This window comes from Paecilomyces variotii, assembly GCF_004022145.1.
Source record: "Paecilomyces variotii strain CBS 101075 chromosome Unknown C8Q69scaffold_10, whole genome shotgun sequence".
Lineage (NCBI taxonomy): Eukaryota > Fungi > Ascomycota > Eurotiomycetes > Eurotiales > Thermoascaceae > Paecilomyces > Paecilomyces variotii.
In genome coordinates this window covers 456,947-482,608 of record NW_021167149.1, presented here as the reverse complement: position 1 = coordinate 482,608, position 25,662 = coordinate 456,947, and the positions used below count along the sequence as shown (strand labels likewise).

The 25,662-nt window shown below is 50.6% G+C and overlaps 13 protein-coding genes across 13 annotated transcripts; 6 read left to right on the top strand and 7 right to left on the bottom strand.

Moving 5' to 3' along the window:
• The first annotated feature begins 394 nt into the window (after window positions 1-394).
• C8Q69DRAFT_64747 (Metallo-dependent phosphatase-like protein) lies at window positions 395-2,611 on the top strand. Its single transcript, XM_028633882.1, has 3 exons — window positions 395-657; window positions 720-2,095; window positions 2,152-2,611. The coding sequence occupies exons 1-3, from the start codon at window positions 643-645 to the stop codon at window positions 2,417-2,419; spliced, it is 1,659 nt and encodes a 552-aa protein (XP_028482906.1). The 5' UTR covers window positions 395-642; the 3' UTR covers window positions 2,420-2,611.
• A 1-nt stretch (window position 2,612) lies between these two features.
• On the bottom strand, window positions 2,613-4,459 carry C8Q69DRAFT_64748 (major facilitator superfamily domain-containing protein). Its single transcript, XM_028633883.1, has one exon. The coding sequence runs from the start codon at window positions 4,210-4,212 to the stop codon at window positions 2,764-2,766; it is 1,449 nt and encodes a 482-aa protein (XP_028482905.1). The 5' UTR covers window positions 4,213-4,459; the 3' UTR covers window positions 2,613-2,763.
• A 41-nt stretch (window positions 4,460-4,500) lies between these two features.
• On the bottom strand, window positions 4,501-5,420 carry C8Q69DRAFT_500497 (hypothetical protein). Its single transcript, XM_028632343.1, has 3 exons — window positions 5,353-5,420; window positions 5,133-5,284; window positions 4,501-5,076 (listed from the first exon to the last, which is right to left on the bottom strand). The coding sequence occupies exons 1-3, from the start codon at window positions 5,354-5,356 to the stop codon at window positions 4,834-4,836; spliced, it is 399 nt and encodes a 132-aa protein (XP_028482904.1). The 5' UTR covers window positions 5,357-5,420; the 3' UTR covers window positions 4,501-4,833.
• Window positions 5,421-6,495: 1,075 nt separating this feature from the next.
• C8Q69DRAFT_475692 (allergen Asp F3) lies at window positions 6,496-7,767 on the top strand. The gene is made up of 3 exons (XM_028631208.1): window positions 6,496-7,020; window positions 7,141-7,343; window positions 7,427-7,767. The coding sequence occupies exons 1-3, from the start codon at window positions 6,897-6,899 to the stop codon at window positions 7,601-7,603; spliced, it is 504 nt and encodes a 167-aa protein (XP_028482903.1). The 5' UTR covers window positions 6,496-6,896; the 3' UTR covers window positions 7,604-7,767.
• Window positions 7,768-8,305: 538 nt separating this feature from the next.
• C8Q69DRAFT_406224 (phosphoribosyltransferase-like protein) lies at window positions 8,306-9,198 on the top strand (the record flags this gene model as incomplete). The annotated part of the gene is made up of 3 exons (XM_028628110.1): window positions 8,306-8,414; window positions 8,511-8,646; window positions 8,712-9,198. 3 exons carry the CDS (start codon window positions 8,306-8,308, stop codon window positions 9,196-9,198), a joined length of 732 nt encoding a protein of 243 aa, XP_028482902.1.
• A 221-nt stretch (window positions 9,199-9,419) lies between these two features.
• C8Q69DRAFT_64681 (Vps5 C terminal like-domain-containing protein) lies at window positions 9,420-11,736 on the bottom strand. Its single transcript, XM_028633881.1, has 6 exons — window positions 11,535-11,736; window positions 11,410-11,472; window positions 10,865-11,343; window positions 10,425-10,805; window positions 9,766-10,368; window positions 9,420-9,707 (listed from the first exon to the last, which is right to left on the bottom strand). The coding sequence occupies exons 1-6, from the start codon at window positions 11,566-11,568 to the stop codon at window positions 9,546-9,548; spliced, it is 1,722 nt and encodes a 573-aa protein (XP_028482901.1). The 5' UTR covers window positions 11,569-11,736; the 3' UTR covers window positions 9,420-9,545.
• Window positions 11,737-11,812: 76 nt separating this feature from the next.
• On the bottom strand, window positions 11,813-13,408 carry C8Q69DRAFT_475687 (Methylthioribulose-1-phosphate dehydratase). The gene is made up of 3 exons (XM_028631207.1): window positions 12,943-13,408; window positions 12,398-12,873; window positions 11,813-12,335 (listed from the first exon to the last, which is right to left on the bottom strand). Exons 1-3 carry the CDS (start codon window positions 13,084-13,086, stop codon window positions 12,212-12,214), a joined length of 744 nt encoding a protein of 247 aa, XP_028482900.1. The 5' UTR covers window positions 13,087-13,408; the 3' UTR covers window positions 11,813-12,211.
• Window positions 13,409-13,538: 130 nt separating this feature from the next.
• On the top strand, window positions 13,539-15,829 carry C8Q69DRAFT_64371 (calnexin). Its single transcript, XM_028633878.1, has 5 exons — window positions 13,539-13,993; window positions 14,056-14,338; window positions 14,393-14,523; window positions 14,581-15,234; window positions 15,288-15,829. Exons 1-5 carry the CDS (start codon window positions 13,865-13,867, stop codon window positions 15,777-15,779), a joined length of 1,689 nt encoding a protein of 562 aa, XP_028482899.1. The 5' UTR covers window positions 13,539-13,864; the 3' UTR covers window positions 15,780-15,829.
• A 443-nt stretch (window positions 15,830-16,272) lies between these two features.
• C8Q69DRAFT_64354 (Aldehyde/histidinol dehydrogenase) lies at window positions 16,273-18,666 on the top strand. The gene is made up of 3 exons (XM_028633877.1): window positions 16,273-17,207; window positions 17,276-17,913; window positions 18,003-18,666. The coding sequence occupies exons 1-3, from the start codon at window positions 16,475-16,477 to the stop codon at window positions 18,417-18,419; spliced, it is 1,788 nt and encodes a 595-aa protein (XP_028482898.1). The 5' UTR covers window positions 16,273-16,474; the 3' UTR covers window positions 18,420-18,666.
• Window positions 18,667-18,697: 31 nt separating this feature from the next.
• Window positions 18,698-19,844, bottom strand: C8Q69DRAFT_64340 (hypothetical protein). The gene is made up of 2 exons (XM_028633876.1): window positions 19,203-19,844; window positions 18,698-19,132 (listed from the first exon to the last, which is right to left on the bottom strand). The coding sequence occupies exons 1-2, from the start codon at window positions 19,665-19,667 to the stop codon at window positions 18,977-18,979; spliced, it is 621 nt and encodes a 206-aa protein (XP_028482897.1). The 5' UTR covers window positions 19,668-19,844; the 3' UTR covers window positions 18,698-18,976.
• A 1,092-nt stretch (window positions 19,845-20,936) lies between these two features.
• C8Q69DRAFT_64559 (beta-lactamase-like protein) lies at window positions 20,937-22,676 on the bottom strand. Its single transcript, XM_028633880.1, has one exon. It carries the CDS (start codon window positions 22,449-22,451, stop codon window positions 21,297-21,299), a length of 1,155 nt encoding a protein of 384 aa, XP_028482896.1. The 5' UTR covers window positions 22,452-22,676; the 3' UTR covers window positions 20,937-21,296.
• A 4-nt stretch (window positions 22,677-22,680) lies between these two features.
• Window positions 22,681-23,617, bottom strand: C8Q69DRAFT_500489 (hypothetical protein; the record flags this gene model as incomplete). The annotated part of the gene is made up of 2 exons (XM_028632342.1): window positions 23,100-23,617; window positions 22,681-23,051 (listed from the first exon to the last, which is right to left on the bottom strand). The coding sequence occupies exons 1-2, from the start codon at window positions 23,338-23,340 to the stop codon at window positions 22,681-22,683; spliced, it is 612 nt and encodes a 203-aa protein (XP_028482895.1). The 5' UTR covers window positions 23,341-23,617.
• Window positions 23,618-23,723: 106 nt separating this feature from the next.
• On the top strand, window positions 23,724-25,610 carry C8Q69DRAFT_529831 (dynactin subunit). The gene is made up of 3 exons (XM_028633706.1): window positions 23,724-23,814; window positions 23,900-23,959; window positions 24,031-25,610. The coding sequence occupies exons 1-3, from the start codon at window positions 23,776-23,778 to the stop codon at window positions 25,366-25,368; spliced, it is 1,437 nt and encodes a 478-aa protein (XP_028482894.1). The 5' UTR covers window positions 23,724-23,775; the 3' UTR covers window positions 25,369-25,610.
• The last annotated feature ends 52 nt before the right edge of the window (window positions 25,611-25,662 follow it).

Below are 25,662 nucleotides of genomic sequence, written 5' to 3'. Positions count from 1 at the left end.
TGCTGCAACCTTACCTCGCACCATGAATTACCGCCCCACTATAATAAGCGGTCTTGTTGCGTTGCATTGGTTTTTCAAGCGTATAAATGGACAAAAATGAATAATACAATGATCATTATTATGATGTTGACCCTAAAATAAACAGGGGCTGTACCGCTAGATACATTGGTGGACTTTTGCCTATTTTAACCACGTAATTCGCGCTCGTACAGAAAATTCGTCCATCTCATGCAAATCCCGCGGGCCCTATATACCAATAATTTACAGGTTCCTATTCTAAGAGGTTTAATCTTAATCTGCTGGGAATTTACTACTATAAGCCAGATATCAATATCAAAATCATCCATGGATCGGCCGCGGCGGCTGGAAGCGGCTAGAGCGCATGTGACTTGCATTTTCCCCAGAAAACGGTCTGGGCGCATCCGTGGTCAATTAATTAATTCCCACCTGTCAGTTGGAGGCGCCTTGAGATGACCTGACAACGGTCTTTCTCTGCTGGATCGCCTAGACAACTTTCGCGGAGTTGCGTCTTCGCAACATGCCCACGGGCCGCCGACGACTTTGCTCGTATTCGCTGGCCGTCTATCGTGACCTGTTATCGAGGCCGCAGTCGACCGGGGAGAGGACAATTGTGACCTAAACATGACTCGACGCTTGGTATGCTGTTCCTCTAGTGAGGGCTATATATGTTGAATATTCTAACAGCGTATGATCTTCAGGTTCGCACCGGCTGTCAGCTCGGTTTTCTCGCCCTTTTCGCCTGTCTGCTCGTCGTGATTCTCGACAACAAATTCCGTGTCCTACCAGATGCCATCCACGGCCATCTCCCCACACACCATCCCGGATTCATTGTTACCGATGTCACGCTGGCCTCTTGTAACATTATCAATGTGTTCTCGAGCTGCAAACTCGATCCCGATCGCTGGCAGCGCATCGAGAAGGACCTGTACCTGAATACGGGGTGGACGTCCAGGGCCTACCTTCACTTTGAACGGAAGCGAGAAGAAGACCTCGCTGACGGGGACAAAGTTGTAGTGGACCTCAAAATCAGTCGCTTTAACCCCGGGACAAGTGAGCTTTCCGCAGATGGACAAGACGACTGGGAACCAAGGCCAGGGGGTATATGGCTCAAACGAACGGCAGAACGCCACGCCAGCGATTCTGGGAAAGCGCTCACCTCTATCGACGTTCTCTTCGGTGCAGATGCAGTGGATCCTCGTCACAACTGGGAGATGAGAGATACCCCGTTGTTGTTGGACAGCGGAACTGAGGCGCAGGAAGCTCGGCTCAGCATACGGAGAGGACCACCACCTAAGATCACGAAACCGGTTCCGAGGATCAATGAACATGGGCGGTTCAAAATTATGCAGGCTGCTGACCTTCACCTGAGCACTGGCCTTGGGAAATGCCGTGATGCTGTCCCTGAGGAGCTGACACCGGGTCAGAAGTGCGATGCTGATCCTCGAACGCTTGCGTTCGTCGAGAGGTTGTTGGACGAGGAGAAGCCAGATCTCGTCGTTCTCAGTGGCGATCAGGTGAACGGAGAAACATCTCCAGATGCACAGACTGCGCTGTTCAAGGTCGTGAAGCCACTTGTGGATCGCAAAATCCCTTACGTGGCCATTTTTGGCAACCATGACGATGAGGGCGATCTGAACCGACAGCAGTTGATGGAGATTCTGGAAGAACTGCCATACTCTTTGTCTGTTGCTGGTCCTGAGGATATCGACGGAGTTGGAAACTACTATGTCGAGGTCCTCGGCCGTGGAAAGACCAGCAACTCTGCCCTGACACTGTATCTCCTCGACACGCACTCTTACTCTCCGGACGAACGCCAGTTCCGAGGATATGACTGGCTGAAGCCTAACCAGATCAACTGGTTCAAGGATACCGCGCAAGGATTGAAGAGAAAACATCATCAATACACTCATATGCACATGAACATGGCGTTCATCCACATACCGCTTCCCGAATACCGCAATTCGAATAATTACTGGAAGGGAAACTGGCTGGAACCTCCAACAGCGCCGGGTTTCAACTCCGGCTTTAAGGACGCTCTCGTTGAGGAGAACGTCCTTTTCGTCAGCTGTGGACAGTAAGTGCCCGAACTATCGTACTCTATCCCATGCACCTGCTAACTTTCTGTCCCAGTGACCACGTAAACGATTACTGTATGCTCGAGAAGGACGAAAACAGCAACAAGCCATCCCTCTGGATGTGCTACGGCGGTGGCTCCGGCTTTGGAGGCTATGGCGGCTATGGCGGCTACGTGCGCCGGATGCGCTTTTTCGATTTTGACATGGGTCCTGGACGAGTGGTTACTTATAAGCGTGTCGAATGGGGAGAAACCGAGGCGAGAATTGACGAGACGATGATCGTCGATGGCGCGACTGTCATCGGTCCGCAAGAGAACCATTAGCAGTATAATTAAGATTAAGCGTACGGTTAGCCATGGCATTTGACCATCTGCTCAGCTTCATGCTGCTTCATGTAGTATTTTTCCCGGACTCATCCGTATGTGAAAATCTCAATACTTTGATCTGGTGCAGGGCGGGGGGAAATGCATAGGATCACTCTAAGCTTGAACACATTGAGACGGGAAACAAATAGTAAATTTCCCATTTCTACAACAAAAAGACAACGTAAACTTAATATTATCGACAACGAGAGAAATTTCTACATGTTTTGATTGGCGGCAATTGACGAATTATTTTCATTCATCGCCTGCCTTTTCATCAAGAAGTCCATTCATCTGACTGCGTTTCAGGTACTTTCCTCCTCAACACTCGACCGTCTCGGGTCTGATTCCCGTTCATTCGATTCATGCGTATACAGCTTCATATTCACGAACATAGCAAACAGACCCAGGTCGTAGGCGATGCGAAGAGCCCCCGCCGTCACGAATGCGACCCAGAACCTATCATTCCCAGCAAGTAACCCAGTAACACTAGGACCGATAGTTGAAGCAAGCGTTCTCATCATGCTAGTAATTCCCATGACTGCCGTTCGCTCCTTTGGCTTCACCACAGCTGAGATGAAAGCTGCCCTCGGTGCTTGATCCATGTTATTGAGCCCCGTGCGGATGAAAAACAAGACAATCGTCAGAGGGACACTCTGCGGGATAGGAAAGAGTAGAACAGCCGTGGAAGATGGAATGTGCGTGAAGACCATAGTTTTGATAAGACCGAGACGTCGAGCGAGAGGGCCCGCGAAGATGGTGGAGCAGGAAGAAAGGAAATAACTTATTGACATGATGTCTCCTAGGGTGGATTTGGATAAGTGGAATTTTCGATCGAGGTAGTAATTCGTTAAGGCGTATGAAACCATTCCGTCGGCGAGAGAATCGACTATTAAGAGGAACCATAGTTTGTACATGACTGAACGAGTCTCGGATGAGATTTGAGATAGGAGGCTCTTTTTTGCGTTTGGTTCTGGTTTTTGCTTAGATGTATCGTTAGAATCCGCGCCTTCTTCTTCTTCTTGTTGTTGTTGTTGATATGAATCATCCAATAATGGATCAGATGCGTCAGATTCATGAGGTGATTTCTCATGTATCTCGCAATTGTCGCTCATTGACAGTGCCAGAATCACATTCATGACTCCCATGACTATGTACAGCCAGAACACCGCATGGTAAGCGCGCGTAATCTCCCAACCAGGTCGATTCCGTAGGAAATCGACTACTCGTCCGCAGAACTCAGTTCCGAAAGCAGAACCCAGACTTGAAACCGTCACGTACCAGGATAGCACGTCTGAGCGTGTCTCCGCCGTGGTAAGGTGGGATAAAGTAGACTCCTCAATTGCACGGAAGGGTCCAAAATCACCACCCGTTGCGCTGATCACACCAACCACAGCTGCGCCAAGGAGAATCCAGTAATTCTCAGCAACGGCAAATATCCCTCCTGAAATGGCCATCATTAATGCCCCTATCAGGAGGACGCGACGGCGACCGATCCTATCAGCCACGAGGGACAGAGAGAGTGAGAGTACAACATCTCCTGCGAGAGTTAAGGTCATGAACAGGCCGATTTGAAAGTCTGTGAATTCGAGAGTGGAGAGGAAGAGAGCAATAATGAGAGAGGCTGCGCCGAAGGCGAACATCCGGCACGTTCGTGCCAAGATGATGAAGCATGCATCTCGACCTGTTGCATATACTGAGGCGATGCCAAATTCATTGTAAAGCAAATTGAGGGGTTTGCAAATGATAGACATCCTCCAGGGTGAGGATAATTGTCTATTTTTTTTTTTCGATGTGGATTTCACTTGATGAGCGTTGTAGTGGTCTTGGATAATAATTAATGTGGCGGTCAATGTAAGTACTTGATGTTTTGACGGCAATCGGCAGCCGGCACGAGGAACTGTCAATTTTTCACCGCGCAATTGCGCAATCTGATTTGGTGATAGTGAGAGGAGGGGGCTACCACCACAGAATCATTGTTAATCACGTACATTGTAAAAAAATAAGTCCAGGATAATTGCAGTTCCTCATCTTTTATCGTGCGCCGCTTGAAGTAGATAATATGTGATAATGTTAGCCTTATTCTCTGAGCAATCTATAGTTTCAATTCCTCTGTGCAATTACTGAGCTGTGTATGCGTCTACATATAGTCATGGCCCAAATCAAAGCTGGTTAATATCCGGTCTAAGCAGTGCTTGCAAAACATTTCTTACTCTAACTGACACTGTAATGACAGACGCCAATGGGTGTTATTGGAAACCTCATCTCATGGAATCAGCTATTTCAATGACAACTTTGTAGGATTGACGCTTATTATCATATCAGAGGATCTCAGATATTCAAATTGAAAGCCCAAATCACTCCTGGTAACATAACTAAATAGTCAAGATTTTGTAGTCACCCTGGAAGGTGCCGTCGAATTTGACTTTTTGGTGCAAGTTTAGCCAGACCTCGTTTCCATTTTTGAGGTAAATTTTGGTAATGCCTTTCGTTGTAAAGAGGTTAAACTGGATAGCCACGCCGTCCTTTAAGCTGCCGGTAATGGCGCCCACATAAATCCCATTGATGACAGGATCAATGCGGATGTCTAATGTGCTTGTATCAACATATCCCGAGATCTAGATAAGAGGTAAATAAGTTCCTGTTTGAATTCGTGGACAGTCAATTGACTTACTCTGGTAGGTCCCAATGCCCAGTCAAGCTCGGCGACACCGTAAGGGATATAGAGATTTTTGCCTACTTCCGTTTGTTCGATCTTCCACTGAGTATCATCCTCGTTTGGAGAGGAAACCTGGACGGCGGCGCCTAATGTCAAGCTGGTCTCACCTAATGTCAAGATTAACAAAATGAAAGTCCTTGGATTAAACCCTTCATACTAGTGATGTGTGACTTACCCATCTTCTTTAGAAGTATAACTGTATCACGACGTAGCTGAAATTGATTGCCTTTGGTTATGTTTGTGTGATGAGATGAAAGGTTTCTAGGACACGAGATGACACTGGACCTTTATATCTTGCTCTTGATCCCATAAAGTTTCTGCTAATCTCTTCCTTTGACAAATACTTCTTGATTGAGATGTTGCAGTTACGTGTTTACCCACTTCTTTCCTACAAGGCAACTTAGACACTATGAACTTGACCACTAGACATGCTCAGACAGCCAGTGATGAGAGATATTGTGAATGGAACTAACACAACTAATGCCCTCTCAAGTTGATCACGTAGTAGCCAGGGCCACTTGTTCCCATAAAACCATAGATTCATGTCGTCATACGGATTTTGGATCGAACCCGGCCTGGCGATCATACCTGTTATCCACACTTTATCTAATAAAGCTGGTTTTCAGCTTGCCATAGATCTGAGCACTCAGACAGTTGATTCGGTATACACGGAAGTGACGGCGTGTGGCTTACTTTAGTCCAGCTGAAGAACAAAGCTACCTAGCCACGAACGCGTGGAGTCGGCGATGCAATCGAGTCCAATCAATTGGTCCCGACGGACGTACATGACTCTATTATGGAAGTATGTAAATCACTTCTATGCTAAAGAACTATACAAAGTAAAGATTGCCGATATGCGGCCCTGTCCGGAATTGAGGATGCAGTAGATCAACTGAACCGGATCTGAAGGGGCCAAGAAGAGCCACTTTTTTATACCTTAGATAGCATATATTATTGGCGCTAAGGCTATTCGACCAAAAATGAGAATCCTTCAGTTTGGTTTGTCTGGATCTGATACAGCCCCGTCAGACAAGGTGGGTTCGAATTCGAATAACCAGATTCTGATCACGAATCCTCACGCGATCTCTCCGGGTGGGATAGACAAGGTCACATATCTTATATCCTTTAATTGGGCACTTCTAATTGTCAGGAATCTCACGGGATCATCATATCTCCCTTTTATCGCATTTAACTTTATCGGGTACTTTCTCAGCTAACAGGATTCTATTCATGCAAGAGTGGAAATCAAACCCTGAGGTAGTTAATGTAACGGGCTAGGCCCGATATAAGGCTTTGGATACCAATGGAATTGATTATGTAGGCATCGAGCACCCCTCTATATAGTATAGGTATACATACAGTATTCCACTACCCCGCACTTTCACCACTAACATTCATCATGTCTATGCAGTGTCTTGCGAAACGATACTGGCCATTTTATTTTATCTCACTTATCATTCCTGAGCTAGAATCCTTCCACAAAAGGAATAATTCCTCATCGCCCAAGCTACGTAAAGCGCAATGTCGCCTTCGCGCCGGATCAATTAGCTTTAAGCTAAGTACCTAATCGGTGCGGAGTCCAAACCCGACCCCATCAAGGTACGCAACATCGATTGTCCGTCTATCACTCACTCCCTCGGTCCCTTCTGACTTTCTCACCTTTTCGATCTGTCTTTTATATCGCACGGTACACACGATTAATAACGAATACACGGCGATATGTCGCAGCTTAAAGTTGGAGACAAGTTCCCTGACGGGGTTACGTTTACGTATATTCCCTACTCGCAGGACAGGCTCGAGATCAATGCTTGTGGTGTCCCTATCAAATATGATGCTTCGAAAGGTATGATATGATATCTCCATCGAATGCTCATCCCTCTCTTCTTCTTCAGTCCACCTTTTTCAGAGACGTCCCTAGGGAAATGCAACGTTCTTGTTCTTGGTCACTAAAGATTTATCGCAGAGTTCGCCGGAAAGAAAGTAGTTCTCTTTGCTGTTCCCGGTGCATTCACCCCCGGTTGCTCTAGCAAGCATCTCCCGGGCTATATCACCAATCTACCCAAGTTGAAGGAGAAGGGAGTCGACATCATCGCCTGCATCGCTTCCAATGACCCTTATGTGATGAGTGCCTGGGGAAAGGCCAATCATATCATGAATGACGACATTGTATGTTACATTTCTCTTCTCTCACATATATATTCGACTAGATATATCAGGGTGCATATACTAATACATGATCTAATGAAAAGTTCTTCCTCTGCGATCCGGGACTTCAATTTTCAAAGAAGCTCGGCTGGACCAGCGGTGACCGCACGATGCGATACGCTCTCATTATTGAAAATGACGGCACCATCTCCTATGCTGAGAAGGAGACTACTCCAGAGGTCACTGTTTCTTCTGCCGAGGCAGTTCTCGCTAAGTTGTAGAGTTTCGCGCGTGTCTAGATAAATGGAATAGAACTCGTGCGAGATTTGACAGAAGACTCCATTCAATAATAAATCATGATAATCTCTCGACACATCTTGCTTTCTAACCAATAGATATATCTAGATGTGATTGCAAGAGGAAGGATCATACTTCATTCTCGTCCTGCGTCACATCACGTAGGAAAGCGCCGGCGTATCTGTATCATGTTCTCATATCATAAACTATTACACACTGTGATTATCACCATACTATTACAGTACAACACTAATCAAGGTACCATTATATTACCATCCGAAGAACAAAAGACAACAAACACCTCATAAGCTCATGTTCATGATATAAAATAATAATAATAAACACTCCATGCAGTACATATACCTACGACCCACCAACTAATCCAACCTTTCCCATAACCAGTTTAGCGCAAAACCTCCCCCCATCAACCCATATAGGACTAGCGCATAATCTTATCACGGAGACCGCCCCTCACCTCCGCAAAAACGAGGCGCTTTTTTTCAAGACGGCAAACTTGCGGCCCCTCCTTTTGCTATCTTAGATCCTTCTTTTTTCTTACAACGTTTTTTTTTGGGAGGGTTTAAACTGGAATCAGTTCTCTGACTTAACTCGACGAAGCTCGGGATTCAAACATATATATCTATCTATAGTCATTTCACACACACGCATAAACGCACACACACACAATGGCCGAACAAACGGGCTCTATCCCCGCGTACAAGACAGCGTTCTTGAACTCGTGCTTGTCTGCGAATGTTCTGACTTTTGGGTCTTTTACTCTTAAGTCTGGTCGGCGTAAGTCTCTTTCTTTCTTTTTCTTTTTTGCCTGAAGACTTTTCTACACATGTGAGATGGGATGAATTGTTGATAACAAATGGAATTTATATCTAGAATCCCCTTACTTCTTCAACGCCGGATCTTTCCACACCGCACCTCTCGTCTCTGCGATCTCGACCGCTTACGCTCATACAATCATTAACTTCCTTCGTGAAAACCCTTCCGTTCCTAAGCCGGATATTATCTTCGGGTGAGTTGAGCCCAGTCGATATGTGGGAGGATAGAAGAATGCTATGTCGCTAACTTCCTATGCAGTCCCGCATACAAAGGAATTTCTCTCGCATGCTGCACCCTTCTCGAGCTCTACCGTATCGATCCGCAGACCTGGTCGGATGTTTCCTACAGCTTCAATCGCAAAGAGAAGAAAGACCACGGCGAAGGTGGTGGTATTGTTGGCGCTGCGCTGAAGGATAAGAATGTTCTTGTGATTGATGATGTGATCACCGCTGGGACTGCGATGAGGGAGACGATTGACCTCGTCAAGAAGGAGGGTGGAAAGGTCGTTGGGTTCGCGGTCGCGCTGGACCGCGGTGAGAAGATGCCTGGGCCGAAGGAGAAGGGGGGTATTGATGATGGAGAGCCCAGGATGAGCGCTATGGGCCAGATTCGACAGGAGTATGGGGTGCCGACGGCGAGTATCGTTACGTTGGATGATTTGATTGAGTTGTTGAAGGCGAAGGGTAACAAGGGAGATTTGGAGAGGATGGAGGAGTACAGGAGACGGTACCGCGCCAGTGATTAAAAATAAAAAGTGAGGGATGATTGGTGATCGGTCTCGGATAGATGAGCGTTTTATGATATAGATTTCATTATGTTGAGTCCATCCTAAGTGATGCATTTGTACATATTCCGATAAACACGCTGACGTTTATCGAGACTTCTTGTACGCATTAAAGAGTATTACTGGAACAGTTAGGGGATCATTTCAAAGCATCGCGGTGCATGAAACTGGTTGGAATGAAGTGTATGGTAGGCTGTAGGAATAGCTTGGAAAAGAGCAACTTCGGAGACATGATATCACAGACGGCTAGTTACCACATGCTGCTGTGGGTGCTATACATCAAAGAAAAACAGTCAAAGTCTTCACATTCATGCCTCCTGCTCGGAGGTTGTTGCAGCAGCTTCGGTGCTGGGGGATTGAGTAACAGTATCGGGCTCGGCGGTATCACTTGTGGGAGGTGCTTGCTGGTAGTATGGGTTTCCATCTTCCGTATCAAGCTGCAGTAAGAAAGTCTCCCAGATCTCGATCAACTAGGTGCACGTCAGCCTCTATTTCCGTTCAAGTGAATAGATATCTTCAGATACTCACCTCCTTCTGTGCCTCAACGGCACTCTCCAGGAAGGTCTCAACTCCAGACTTGAAGTCCTCGACTTTCTCCTTTTCAAACCGCTCGAGCTCATTGCGCATGAGTCTTCCCATATCTTCGAACAACAATCTTGCCTGATGCACCTTCCTCTCCGCGTCCGCTACATCTGCATTGACCTGATTCAGGCGATCCTGCTGAGATTTGCCCTGGCGAAGGAGCTTCTCCTGAGTATGCTTTCTCTTCTGTAGCTCCGACTCAGCAGCATGCCAGCTGTGGAATGCCTTCTGCCGTTGTGTGAAAGCCGTCTTCACACTGCCGATTAACCGGATGTACTCATCGATGGTGATACCTAGAGTCAGGACATCCTGTTGGGCTTGCCGTTCGTAGAGCTCCCGGATCCGCAATTGCAGCTCCGAAAGACTGTCCAAAGGCACGGATAATGCAGGCGACAACTCCACGGAAGCCAGCGCATGGAGAGAAGCCGAGAAGTCACCAGCTGCTTCGGCTAGCCCCTTGCGCTGTGCAACCACTGTATCCATCGCCTTTAGCAACGCCTTTAGTTGGTTCTCTAGAGCGTCCAGGTAGATTTTCCGGTCATGAAACCACTAGACATCATCAGTTTCACATTTCTAGCGGAGAAAAAGCAAACGAGATAACCCACGTCATCATGCTCTACGAACTTCCCTCCTCCACCGACAGAGATACCCAATGAGCTGAACATGCCTTTATTCTGGCCAAGGTCTGGCTCCCGGTTCTCCTTGTTCTTAATATCGAGGTTGAATGTTTCACTCTCAAGGAAAATCTTGAGATCGCCATCGTGCTGCAGAATCGGATGGAGAGCGATTTTATTGAGCATGCGCTCCAAAGCCGCTCGTCGCGACTCGACAAAGTTCGTATCGAAACGGCCGACAGCCTGCTTCTCCGGCGGGGGCGGGACAACGACACCAGGGTTATTGTTATGCAGAGAGTTGTACAACCAGAGGAAGTCCCTGTATCGACGGCTGACAGCGAATTCGGGTTGGCGATAGGCTTTTGAGGTCGTCTGCGAAAATCCCGTTAACCACCTCCCAGTCCTGACTTGTCGCGTGCTGTTCTGCTTACCTTCGTTCGGACCTGATACACGATGTGACTGCTCGTAAGATCGCCCACTTTATGCGGGTCACCGACCGTGATATCGAATGTCGGTTTCGCAGCCTGCTCTATACTCACACTCGGCTGCGTTGCCCTCTTAGCATCCGTGTCCGTCGGAGGCTGCACCGGTGGTGGTCCTCTCGCTCGAGCCAACCCATCTTCATCGAGGTCTACGGAGTCCATCATTCCGGTTGTGCTGGAAATCTGCGACGCAGATGAATCCGGCCGCACATTGCGCGTTGCGAAAGGTTCCTTCTGAGGGGGCACGGGAGCCTCCTCATTGTTCTCGAGCGACTTATCTCCAAGGGGACCCAACGGGTCAGCGGTGTCATCCACGGCCTCCAACTTCGTCGCCTGCGCGCTTATCTTGCGCGGCGTCCGGGGGCCTCGTCGAGCAGGCGAGCGCGGAACGCTCAGTGTGGTAGTCTGGGTCGTGGTCTGGTTGGAAGCTACAGTTGACAGCGGTTAGCATGTGCTCCTGATATGGGTGGTGCGATCGGACAGTGCGCACGTACAGTTCTCTTCTGTGCTCTCGGGCTGCGATTCAGCATGGCTGGTGATCGACTGCGAAGGGACATCTGCAGATTCCATTAGACAATGAATAGCTTCAAAGACCATTGTAAGTGATTGCCTAACTTACCGCCCCACGGGGAGTCGCCAGCGTCCAGGTCCATCTCCGCGCAGACTTGGACCTTAGGTCTCTATGTTCGACAGAAAAAACGGCGACCAGAAAACCGCGCTGCAGGAAACGAGTTGATGGAACAGAAAGAGAGACGGCTAGCGCGAGGGGGATCAGAGCTTTGGGGGTAGTTCGGAATAAGCTGGACCTGACAGATGATGTTAGCCCGCACGGGAGTCCGTCTGCTTGCAACGCAGCCGCTTTCCGGGGCAGCCTCAGCAGGTGCCAAGCAACCTCCGCCTCTGGTCTATACACCAGGCACCGTTTTACAACTCGAGTTGGTTTCTTGTTACAGGATTCATTTTTCAGATGTATCTTTCTACTAAGGGTGGAAAAATCAATCAATTTATTTTATGCCCAGCAATACATGTGCGATTGATGGAAGACAATTAGCTATTCAAATATATTCCAGCCGCCTGCTGAGAAACAGAAATCACCAATAAATGGTTACTTGACGCCTTACCATAAAACAACCCCCTTCCAATACAGCACGAGCATGTGAAAACATGTTGTCTTCTGTCATAGCGACATATACGCAACAATTTTCATATCAAGCATCAAACCATCATCGTCAGAAAAGCAACTCAGGAGCCCACAGAGTAAGGACCTGGAGTACCTGCAAGAGGAATTTCCTAACCTTACGAAGATGCTTCCTTGACCCATGGGATTCCAAGCTTGTGCATCTCCACCGCAAGCTGGAAGAGATAGTCCAAACTCTCACACTGGGTCTTCGCCTTGGCGACATCGTCTCCCCAGACGTAACTATGGCTCCTGGTCAGATTCGCTCTCACTGCAAAGGGAAGAGGGAGCTATGTTTCACTCACATTCCATGTCTCCTCACAAGCACCGCATATGTGTCGGGATACTCCTCCATAGCCTTTTCCAGACTTCCAGTGAGGTCTTCCTCGAAGGCAGTATTCTCAATAATGGGGATCTTGAGGGTGTCAAAGAAACCCAGCATGCCCTTGCCCTTACCCCGTGGGATACCCTTGATCTGTTCAATGTTGCTAATCTCGAACTGACCGTTAGGGCCCTTCTCCCGTTCGACCAGGAGCGTCACCAGCACTGCCCACTGCGAGTGTGTGTGGATGCAGCAGCCCGCGCCGCGCTCAAACGCAGCCAGGAAGAGAGGCGTACAGGCAGAGGGCTTCAGGTCGAGAGGCTTGCGGATGTATTTGCGATCGGACGGAGGGTATTTGGGAGTGGGATACTGAAGGACGAAGATGTTGTGCGGCTGGATCAGCTCCTTCTGCACGCCAGACGGAGCAATGAAGATGTGGTCATCTTTGCGGATCGAGGCCTAGTTACATCGAGAGGTCAGCTAGGAGCGCTCATTACTACTATACTGTACGATCGGTCGTAAACGCACACCACCGCCGGTACCAGTTACCCAACCCCAGTTATAGAACTTGCGGCATAGCTCCGGGATCAAGTTGGCCGGGTGCTGGGGGTCTTCAGATTGGACCAAATGGTCATTGTTACCGTTAGCAACAACCTGCTGAGACTCAGCCATGATGCGAGATAGTCTAGTGGGGTATCGTCAAAACGAAGGGAAACTTCAAGTCGAAGAGAATAATAAAAAATGGCAGACAATCTGGGGGAAGAAATGAGGGGGAGAAAGGCGGCGGGGCAACAATAAGTAGATCCAGGAATCTTTTTTTCTGCCGCCCTGTGAAGATGTCGCAATTCGCGGTCCGTCGGCGGTGAAGGGAGTTTGTAGTGAAGCCTGATAGCGTGTCTATGGTACTTCTACCACACAGACCAGAGGAGCGCACATGTCGTGATCACTGTGGATACAATAATACACTAGAGTAGCAGTAATTATTACTCCAAGTAACTCTACAGTACTACTACTACAGAGTACATACGCACGTAGTAACTAGTAAACTATGGTACTACGAACTAGTTCAATCCTTAAGTTTCTGATCAATAATTAAAAGCTGGCGCAGGTACACTGATGGATTTCTTCTGTCGAACGTTCAAGAAGCAGCACTAAACCCGATCGGGACCACTCGAGCTGACCTCCGAGGCGGCTAAACTCCATCCAGCAGCTCTCCAGCAAAGAGGCCACCTTTGAGAATCTGGCCTCATCCAGCATCTTATATTTGCTGCCCCGTCCCCGGTCCGACTGTCTTTCTGCTTCGTGCTGTGCTGTGTGCTGCTCCACTCTTGCCCCTTGTGCCCTTCCTCCATCCCGCTCGGGAGGACGATTGAATTGTTCTCTGATCTGTTGTTGTGGTTGTTGTTCCTTCTTCCACTTTGTCTGGACGCTGTAGAGCTTCCGGTTCATCATGCGGTTCAACGCAGCTCTCGCGTCCGCCGTTGTCTCCTCCGCCACGCTGCTGGGCTACGTCCACGCGGAGGAGACCAAGGCTGCCCCTGACGCGACGACGTCGGTCATCGAGAAGCCTACCTTCACAGTACGTTTGCTGCGCGCGCGGTTGCCACAACCTGAGCTCCGCAATTGCTAACAACAGACTAGCCTACTAGCCTCAAGGCTCCATTCCTCGAGCAGTTCACTGATGACTGGGACTCCCGATGGACGCCTTCTCATGCGAAGAAGCAGGATTCGAAGTCGGACGAGGATTGGGCCTACGTCGGTACCTGGTCGGTTGAGGAGCCCACCGTGCTGAAGGGCATTGAGGGCGATAAGGGTCTGGTGGTCAAGAACGCCGCCGCTCACCATGCCATCTCCGCAAAGTTCCCCAAGAAGATTGACAACAAGGACAAGACCCTGGTTGTCCAGTACGAGGTCAAGCTCCAGAGTAAGTACTGTATTCTCAAATCACGTGTGCAATGTATCTGACCGCATCCCACAGATTCCCTGGTCTGCGGTGGTGCCTACCTGAAGCTCCTTCAGGAAAACAAGAAGCTCCATGCTGAGGAATTCTCCAATGCCTCGCCCTATGTGATCATGTTTGGTCCCGACAAGTGCGGTGCTACCAACAAGGTGAGGCGCACGATGGGCCTTCAGCTTGGGATGGCCCGAAGCTAACCTTTTACCCAGGTTCACTTTATCTTCAAGCACAAGAACCCGAAGACCGGCGAGTATGAGGAGAAGCACCTCAAGGCTCCTCCGGCGGCTCGCACGACCAAGCTGACGACTCTCTACACCCTGATCGTCAAGCCCGACCAGTCTTTCCAGATCCTGATTGACGGCAGCCCTGTTAAGAACGGTACTCTTCTGGAGGACTTCACCCCTCCAGTCAACCCCCCGAAGGAGATTGACGACCCTAAGGATAAGAAGCCGGCCGACTGGGTTGACGATGTCAAGATCCCTGACCCCGAGGCCAAGAAGCCTGAGGACTGGGATGAGGAGGCTCCCTACGAGATCGTTGATGAGGAGGCCACTAAGCCCGATGACTGGCTTGAGGATGAGCCCACTTCCATTCCTGACCCCGAGGCTGAGAAGCCCGAGGATTGGGACGATGAGGAGGATGGCGACTGGATCCCTCCTACTGTGCCTAACCCCAAGTGCAATGAAGTCTCTGGATGTGGCCCGTGGTCGCCCCCGATGAAGAAGAACCCTGCCTACAAGGGCAAGTGGTCTCCTCCCTTGATCGACAACCCCGCCTACAAGGGACCTTGGGCTCCTCGCAAGATCCCCAACCCCGCCTACTTTGAGGACAAGACTCCTTCCAAGTTTGAGCCCATGGGTGCTGTAAGTTTAATCCCCAAGGATGAACAAGAGACTGTGAGACTGACCTGGAACAGATTGGCTTTGAGATCTGGACTATGCAGAACGACATCCTGTTCGACAACATCTACATTGGCCACTCCATCGAGGACGCTGAGAAGTTCCGCCAGGAGACCTTCGACATCAAGCACGCCGTCGAGGTTGCTGAGGAGGAGTCCCTGAAGCCCAAGAAGGAGGACAAGCCCCAGACCAGCGTCGCCTTCAGCGAGGACCCCGTCACCTACGTCCGTGAGAAGGTCGACCTCTTTGTCGGGCTGGTGAAGGAGGACCCTCTCAACGCTGTGAAGGTTGTGCCTGAGGTCGCTGGTGGACTGGGCGCTCTGCTGCTCACCTGCGTGCTGATCATCGTTGGCGCCATCAGTGCCAGCACTCCCGCTGCGGCTCCGGCCAAGAAGGGCAAGGAGGCCGCTGCCGCCGCCAAGGAGCAGACCGCTGAGGCCGTCAGCTCCGCCGCGGAGACCGCCAAGGGCAACGCTACCAAGCGTACCACGCGCTCTTCGGCGGAGTAAAAGGTGTTAGGGGAGGAAGAATCTGTCGAGTAAATGTGATTGGCAGTGAGATTTGCAGCTATTAGTCTGTTCCGCCAGGGAGACAGCGCAGCTCCACTGTTATGAGCCATGACAAACTGGGACATTAATACCCGGAACGAGCCAGGAGAATGAGCCTGTAAAGTACCCCGACGGTAGCCGGCCTGGATTCTGTTGTTTAGCAGTTGTTGTCGTTTTATATTCCAAACTCATTCTCGCTTCGGGAGAAAAGGCGTTTTTACACTCCATAGTGATTTTAAAACCAATTGACATTTTATTACTTGGGAAGCTCCTGGCATGAGAGGACTCTACGCTTTACTGTGGCTATCTAGATATCTATGTATCTCCGTAGTCCATCCGAGGTGGTTAACTTGACTATCTCTTATCGGATGAATTATCGGTTATCAGTCTTGGAGCTCGGTGCAGACCGCCAATCAGCACAGCCGAAAGCTTCCCCGGGAAGATGAGCGATACCTCGGGCGAGAAACCGGAGAAGCAGAGCGGAGGAAGATCAATCATTAATTCCCCCCTTCGTGCCTCTGCTTCTGTCCTTTTTCTTTTCTTCTGTCTGCATACTTTCTATTCTCCCTCTCTTTTCTTTCTCAATTTCTCAGAGAGAGCAGATACACACTCTGTCTGCTAGGATCCCTTCTATTCGTTTCATTTGGGCTCTCACCATGGCCACCCGTCAGTATCTGGCCCGTTCGCTCCCCGCCCTCCGCGTTTGCTCTCCCCGCAATTCCAGGAACGCCATCTCGTCAGCCAGAATTGCAGCAGTGACTGCATCTCGCTCCCGCTCAACGTCAGCCATGTCTGCCTCATCGAATTCAGCTCCTCAGAAGGTCTCTCTCTCGATGGTCGCGTCCCGGCGGTTGCATGCCACGGCACGCCAGCTGGTCGCTGCAACGACCACCGCTGCCACTACAGCAACAGAGTACCCGACCACTCACGAAGCGATCGCCAACCCAATCGACACGACCAACTTCATTGACAACCAATTCGTTCCATCCAAGGCGACAACATGGATTGATCTGTACGATCCGGCTACAAACAATCTCGTCACTCGCGTTCCCCAGAGCACGGATGAGGAGCTCCAGGCGGCCGTGCGTTCGGCCGAGAAAGCTTTCCCCGCATGGCGCGCTACCAGCATCATGCACCGACAGCAGGTCCTTTTCAAGTTCACGAGCCTCATCCGTACCCACTGGGATCGTCTTGCAGCGTCGATTACTCTCGAGCAAGGTAAGACGTTCGCGGATGCCAAGGGAGATGTCCTCCGTGGTCTCCAAGTGGCGGAGACCGCCTGCGGCATCACCACCCAGATCACCGGGGAGGTGCTTGAAGTCGCCAAGGATATGGAAACAAGAAGCTACCGGGAGCCATTGGGCGTTGTCGCCGCCATCTGTCCATTCAGTAAGTCTCCGCATTGATAGCTCCTGCGAATCTCGATATCCGCAGATCGGAATTGACAATCCCTCTAGACTTCCCCGCCATGATTCCCCTGTGGTGTATCCCCATTGCCACGGTGACTGGAAACACGTTGGTCCTGAAGCCTTCAGAGCGCGATCCCGGTGCGGCTATGATCCTGGCAGAGCTGGCCAAGGAGGCTGGTTTCCCCGACGGTGTCATCAACATCGTCCATGGTGCCGCCAAGACCGTCGATTTCATCCTGGACGAGCCTGCTATCAAGGCCATTAGCTTCGTCGGTAGCAACCGCGCGGGCGAGTATATCTACACTCGTGGGTCGGCCAACGGCAAGCGTGTGCAGGCCAACTTGGGCGCCAAGAACCACGCCGCCCTCCTGCCCGATGCCAACAAGAACCATGCTCTTAACGCCATCGCGGGTGCTGCATTTGGCGCTGCAGGTCAGCGTTGCATGGCTCTCAGCACTCTCGTCGCCGTCGGAGAGACGAAGGATTGGCTGCCAGAGATTGCAGAGAGAGCCAAGGCTCTGAACGTCAACGGTGGATTCGAAGAGGGCGCAGACCTTGGCCCCGTCATTAGCCCAGAGAGCAAGAAGCGCATTGAGGAACTGATCGCCAGTGCAGAAGAGGAGGGTGCCACGATCCTCCTCGATGGACGAGGCTACAAGCCCGAGAAATACCCTAACGGCAACTTCGTAAGACCCCCCCCCTCCTTACTCCTTGACAACCGCACGAGTTATCCATACCCATACGAACCATGAATGACTGACTCTTCCCTTCTCAGGTTGGACCCACCATCATCACCAACGTCACCCCCAACATGCGCTGCTACAGAGAAGAGATCTTCGGCCCCGTCCTCGTCTGCCTGAACGTCGACACGCTCGATGATGCCATCTCCCTCATCAACGCCAACGAATACGGTAACGGCGCCGCTATCTTCACCAAGTCCGGCTCTACTGCTACTCACTTCCAGAAGAACATCGAAGCCGGCCAGGTCGGCATCAACGTCCCCATCCCTGTCCCGCTGCCCATGTTCTCCTTCACTGGTAACAAGAAGAGTATCGCCGGTGGCGGTGCCAACACCTTTTACGGCAAGCCCGGTCTACAGTTCTACACTCAGCAGAAAACCGTTACTAGCCTGTGGCGAAGTGAGGATGCTGTCAGCAGCAAGGCTAGTGTCGTGATGCCTACGCAATCGTGAGATTTCGGATGTTTTGAATGCTAAGTGTTAATTTTATGTGGAGAACGATATCCCGGAGCTTTTTATATGCCTTGAAAGGGAGGTTTGAGCTGGATGTGACTCGTCCGCTGGGGTGGGTAATAAGGTAAAAGAATGAATGAATATCCATGATGATGAAAGCAGCCAGTGTCCTGGGCTGGTCGCGCGTTTATCGCTATTTTATTAGCTGCCCAAAATTGTGCTTCATCTGGGAGTTTATATATGATCTTCTATATCATCTTTGATCTTACAATCTAGCACTTCTGGCTTCTGATAATGGAGCATTATCTTCGGTCCTACTGCGATTGACAGTCTCGTATGACTGAGTGTACATGTACAGCAACTTTGGACCGTAAGAGAGGGAATGGAAAAGGCAATTATTCTATGGCGTGAGCCGACGCTATCTCTACCTAGGAGCCAAAAAGTAGCTCTAAAGAGCGCTTGCAGGAAGGAAACACCTTGACCTGAGGCTCAAATGAAGTCAACCGTAACAATAAAACGCGACCAGGCAAGGTGGTGGCTTCCTGAGAGTCTCTTTGTTACTGAGCGGGAGTCTGTTCTTTGTTGCCTGCGGTCTCATTGGGGCCCTGGTAGTTGTAGACTAGGCGGCCAAGCTGGTAGCTGCCATCCTTCGCAGCAACGACGACACGACGAGTGTAGTAACGTTTGCCGTTGATGTTTTCAAAGCCCCAGATCTGTAGGTCGAGAGTCAGTATCATTCAGTCACATCACGTCGAGGAACAAAGCGCCTTGTACTGTACATACCTGCTCTGCAGTCCATCCGTAGCCCTGATCAACATTGCGGACCCAGTTCTGCAGGAAGAGTCCCTCGCCCTCACCGAAGTCGTCGCCAACTGCATCCAGCAGCCAGCCCTCGGACTCGGTGCCGTCCGGCAAGATTTCTCCGTTCAAGAACTTCTGAATCTTTTCATCATCGACACCGTTTCCGCCGATTTTGGTCACATACTCTGTCTTTGGCCGGAGCTTGCCATCTTCGCCTTTTGATCCACGGACCAGACGGCTTTGGCCGACGACGGAGCCAAAGATATGATCCTTGTGCTCGCGCTTATTCCAGTCTGTGGAACGCTTCTCACTGGTACCCTTGATGCCACCAGTGACCGTCTGATCAATGTCGATGTGCATCAAAGACTTGTTGTCCGAGTCCGGGTGCTGAGTAACATAGAGCGTGACGGTAGCATAGCTGAGTGCCTTGCGGGTGATCCAGCCCATTCCTTGCTGATTCACGTTAGTTCAGATAGATTCTTGTCCAGAATCATAAGATAGGAACAGTAGAACATGTCTGGGCAGAAGAGGGAAGAAGCTAGCTAGACGGGCAGCAGGCTGTGCCCGCATGTGACAACCATATCTGGACACCACTGATGACACCTCACAATAGACATCGCACATAGAGAGAGTCATATCTTAATAATTACTAGAAAACAAGACGACATACCAACTGCAAGATCGGCTCCGTGGGAGTCGAGAGAGACGAGTCCTGTAGTACCCCACCATCATTAGCACCCGCAGCGATCAAATTGAGGGGTACCACAACAACGAGCTGGTGCCCTGCCAAGATCCGGGGAAAACCGAAAGAACAGCTCCGTCAGGGGCATGAGACTGTGTCTGGGTTCAATTTGCATACCATCACCCAGATGCCATTGAGGTTCTGCACGGTGACATCCGCGGGAGCCGCCATGGTGTCGAATTCTATTGTTTATCTGAGGAGGAGCGCTAGGAAGAACGAGGGAAAAGAATATCTAAGCTGCAATGAGTTACTAGGTCGTTAAGAGATGTTTTGCTCGGAATTGAGTGGAGAGTGCGGTGGATGAATACTGAGGGAGAAGAGAAAGAAAGAAGAAAGAGAGTTCTTTATGTAGCTTCTGGTGTGTTGTTGGTGAATGTCGTCGGGGGCAGGCGCATCCGGCCTCAGCAACTCCGAGGCAGAAGACGAGGGCGCATGTGAGGCCATGACTCTTCGCTCTGGGATTCTAGCATCTATAATCTCAGTCTTGACAGGGGAATCGTCAAGCGTCAGGGACTATCCGGCATGAGTGCGATTTTGGGGGTTAATCCCCGACCGACGATCTTGGTGGACTGGCCATACAGAAAGAGAATACCTGCATTTGTGCGTCAGCTCCCTTCCACCCTACTTGATAATTCTGACAGACGAAATCTCTGAGAATCACCGGGCCTCGATGGGATCGAATACTCCTTCTGTAATCGATCTGGAGCTATGCCGTGCGTGGATTGTGAGATGTGGAAACGTCACAGCACAGCTTTACCATGAGCTCAATGCTTAGCGGAGGAAAACAACAGCCAGTTCCTTGGTCAGCAGCTCGTCATTTTTTTTTATTTATTTCGAAGTCGTATGGAGCTCTGCATAGCTCTTTGAGCCTCTCGATTTACTGTTCTGCTGCTAGCCAACAGCCTGCAATTCCGCCTTGCCATGAATGTTATGACATACTACATGAAATTAAGCCTAACTCGATCTAACAGCAGCAGAAACCTCGATTCGGAAAAAGGTACTGATAACTGCTGCCAAGGCTAACTTAAGGCACAATGTCCATTGTGACTGGCAGAAGCTTGATGCCAGTGGCGACGGTGCTCCCGGAGACGGGATAGAAGTCGAGTACCCTGGGGAACAGCTACTAGGGCAAATGCATACTTAAGATACATCAGGGCCCCAGGACTCTTTTTGAGTGGGAATTGAGTACATATCTCAACTTCTCTCCCAACCGGAGGAGATCTATTAACATCTACGCAACACGGCGATACAAGTCATCCATTCATCACATTACATCCTGTCGGAAACTATAAACAGCAGCTTAATGCAAAAATATCAAAACCTCCAAGTCGCATTTACTGGATCGGAAGATCACCCTTCAGCAGACCCTCCACCAGGGCAGGTCGTCCGGGCTTTCCGTCCACCGGAAGCTCGTTGACAAAGCCCCAATGCGTCGTACGTTTCCACCCTTTCGCTTTCCAGTCGTTGATCGTGCCGTTGGGGAAGAATGTGAGGGTGTCCTGCAACGCAGGGTCGTGTGCGATGGCCAGGAAGACGTTCTCGTCACCGTCGAACTCGGTCAACTTGTCCACGGACCTTTGCGCCTCCGGTGCATCTTCGTACCACGATCCAGGGTCCTCCGACACGCGGTAGAACGGCGTCGTGCGAGCCTTCTCAGGGTGAGGATGGCATGCAGTGAAGTAAGAGCAAGGGCAAGGCAGTGGGATCCGCGCGTCAAGCTTGGTCTCCGCCGGGAGCGTTTCTGGCATGGGTATATACTCAGAAGGCCGGTAGGCTCCCGGGAAGTGGCAAACATCTCCGCCCAAGAATACGAAGGTATCAGGGGTTGTGCGGACTAGACCGGAGATATGCCCGGCCGTGTGACCCGGCACTTTGAGGAGATAAAAGCTGCCGTCTCCGAAGTAGTCATGGGCTAGGAATTGACCGATCTTCAGCGAGCCGTCGAATTCGAGCTCAACAATGTTACGGCCCTCGAAGTCGGCCTCGTAAAACGGTGAGTTCGGGCCTGTTGGGTAGCCAGGGAGGAAGACGCTCTTGAAAGGGGCACCGACGACGACGTCGACGTTCTTTGGGAACAGCTGGATGTTGCCCACATGGTCCCAGTGGAAGTGGCTCCAAACGACGGCATCGATGGTCTTGGGATCGATTCCCCCCTCAGCCAGGACATCAGCAACGTCATGAGTGATGCGCAGTCCGGAGATGCCCTTGGTCTTGACGGCATCCAGTACTACAGGCGTGAAATTCCACCAATCCTTCCGGGATCCGAGGTCGAAGAGAACGCGTTTATTCTGACGAGCGTTATAGATGTAGAAAGAGAAGGTGGGAAGGTTGAGGTTTTCGTGACCCTTGATGTTTGGACCGATCAAAGAGATGGTAGGAAGGGTCATGTCGCAAGTGGTGTTCAGAATCGACAGCTCGCAGGTGTTTGACCCTGACGGCAGGTTGAGCGCCGCTGTTTTGGTAGGTTTGAGCTCCCCAGTTTGCGCCATGTTTACTAGCTAGCTGTGTTGCAGTATCGTTGGAGAGAACACTGCCTGAGCCAGTGCGATTGGCGATTATGGGGATTCATATAGCCCCAAGGATCTTTTCATCTCCAGGAGCGGGGGCGCAAAAGCTCCTCAACCCCACATTCACCTAGGTTATCGATTCCCCTGAATGATGGACCGGGTCACCGATGTGGGGTAATATTGATCCATTTCGTAAGTGTCTGGACGTTCATCATCGGTTATTCACCTCGGCATGGACGAGAGGAAGCCCGAGGGAGACTGGACGAAACCCAGCGCATCTAACTTTCGCTTGGTCCCTCGGTGTCTGTCGGCGGGGAGCAACCACCATCTCGGACTGGTTTGTAGATCCCACGGCATTGCATTGGCGGACCCAAAGGAGGGGAAGCGCCAGAACCCAGCCTTGGCCAAGTGCGGAGGGGGTCCAATGGCAGTTATGACCAAGCAGGATCGTCGAGCGAGGCGTCTGGAGTGCGAGTCGAGCGCGTTTGGCCGCAATCCGTAAGAGCGATTGTGAGCCATCGTGAGCCATCGATTTTTGTCGCGAGATCTGGAAGGTATGATTGGCCGCCAAGCGTGTAGCGTCTGCGGAACGTGGGTAAGTCTACCAAGTCCGTGAACGAGGCTACTTACAGTACGGAGTCGCTGCGTCTACAGCGAAAGAGGAACTGGTCTCGGGAAGATCAGCAAGATGAGTTAGGGTGCTGGTTGTTTCTGGACGTCTCTCAGACTGTCTCAGTACTAGTAGTAGCTCTGGTGTCGCGGAGTGAGAGAGAGAGAGAAGGCCGAGGGCGCTTGTTGGAATCCCCGGATTTTCCCCGGCCTTCGGTGCTGCATCCCCAGACGGTCCGCAGTGCCGGGACCAGAGCCGCATGTAGCCGGCAATGCTTCACTTGGGACAGAAAAGGTCGTTTCTTGTCTTGATAAATGATTGAGTATTATTACTCCGCAAGCTGGGCCGTACATTGACAGTTTGCAATGTGCTTACGCACTGTGTGGAAGGAAGCCTCAATACATGGACAGATCTTAACCAAAGACAGTCCTATGAACCAGTCTTGCAAGTTCAGAGAGCAATGCAATGATAATGTATGTGTACAAGGTAGACTGTCTGAAGTAATCAGTTAACTATGTATGTCCGGATGGCTGTTGTGAACTTGTAACTTATGAGGCCTGGCCTTTGATGTAGACTCTCTACGGAGTACTAAAACCTCCGCCGCACGTGCCCCCGACGCGGGCCCAAAACAACGAACAGCTCAACCTCAAGGCGTCGCAGCTGGAACAAGAAGAAGAACCCATTCCACCAGCAGAAATGGCGTTCAACAAGAAGTATGCTGGTCTTCCCGATCTCGTGAGTCACTTTGCAGTTGTATTTGTATTTTTATTATAGTATTTTTTATCGTGATGGATTCGCTAACCATTCCATGTTGACATAGGACCTCGCGCCCGATATCTATGAGACCCCCGACTTAACGGACGAGGCGTCTACCTTGCCAGTGCGTATACACAACAAGAACCCTACTATCTACAATGACAGATCACTGAGCAAAAAAATGATATAAAACAGACAGCTACAGTCCGCACGGCCGATTCAGACGAAGATGCCGGTTCGAATTCAGACATTGACCGACACGGGGTCAACGCCGACGAGGCGCGCGCGCATTTCATGGGCGCTACGGTAGATGCGCGCGAGGCCAATTTCTCCGATAGTATCGCGACGAAGCGGAAAGCGTACAAGAATACAGGTCGTCGAAGACGGAGACGCGATGATGGGACCGAGGAGCTGGGAGATCTCAGCGATGGCGAGGAGGAGAGTCTGGAACGGAAACTGGCGCGTCTGAGACGGGAGGCGGAAGAATTGAAGAGTGAATTGGAGAAGAGAAGACAGGTTGAAGGCGCTGATGAGAAGAAAGGGGGAGGAGATGATGCAGGACAGGAAGATGTGGGCGATGGTGTGCGCGAGTTGAGTCGTGCGTTGGATAATCTGCATGTCTCTGCTGCGCGTGGTGCCGTATCGGGATCGCTCAGTCCGGATGCGATTCTATCTCAGAAACTGGGTTCCAAACTCGATGCTTCAGATGGAAGTCCAAAGGATGGCGCTGTAGCCACTGCAGTGACAGCTTCATCACCCGGTCTTCTGGCGCATGCTGCCGCCTTCGATGCTCGGCTGGCCCTCATCGAAGCCGCGATGGGCATCTCGAGCTCCTCGAACCCGTTCGTCGCAGACCCAAATTCTGACTCTCTCCAACCCGTCCTCCCGACTCTCGACCATCTCACCTCCCGCCTCACCACCTTGACCAGCACTCTGCTGGGCCCGTCTCCAGCCTCCGCGCTGCCCACGATAGGCTCCGCTCCGGCATCAACAACAGTAACCACGCCGCACGTCGAGGCCCTGACAACGCGCATCCGCAAACTCACCGCAGACGCAGAAGCACTCGCAACAGCTCGCAAACGCGCCGTCGACGCCGCAAAAGCCGCCCAAGCAGCCCGCATCGCGGCGTCCAATATCGACGTGACAGACGACCTCTCCATGACCTCTTCCTCCGCGACGGAAACCGACCCAGCCGCAGCCCAACGCGACGAACAAGCCGCTAAGATCCAAGCTCTATACGCGACCCTCCCGACCATTCAGTCCCTGCATCCGCTCCTCCCTAGCGTTCTGGAACGGTTGCGCTCGCTACGCGCTATCCATGCTGGAGCCGCGCAGGCAAGTCAGTCTCTCGATCAGCTCGAGACGCGCCAGATGGAGATGAAGAAGGAGATTGAGCAGTGGCGTGAAGGACTGAAGATTGTCGAGGAAAAGGTGGTGGAGGGAGAGAAGGCGATGAAGAATAATCTCGATGTTGTGGGTCCGTGGGTGAAGGATTTGGAGAAGAGATTGGAGAGGTTGGAAGGTGGGAATTGAATTGAATTGAATTCAATCTAGCTCAACTCTAAGCTGGATTGAATAATTCTAAAGAGGCGAGGGGGGTGGAAGAGGATGAATTTTGTTCCAGTCGTGCGTGGAGGATACATACATACATAGATAGATAGATAATACCCCCTCCCATATTCTGAATTTCATACCCCATGTCTATGATTCGAGTCGATATATTACATAGTATTTGGGGAAGAAATAACAAATGAAAATAAATTTGTACATGCAGAATTTCATTCATATTATATATCCCTTTTAGTTATTCCATTCCGTGACTATATT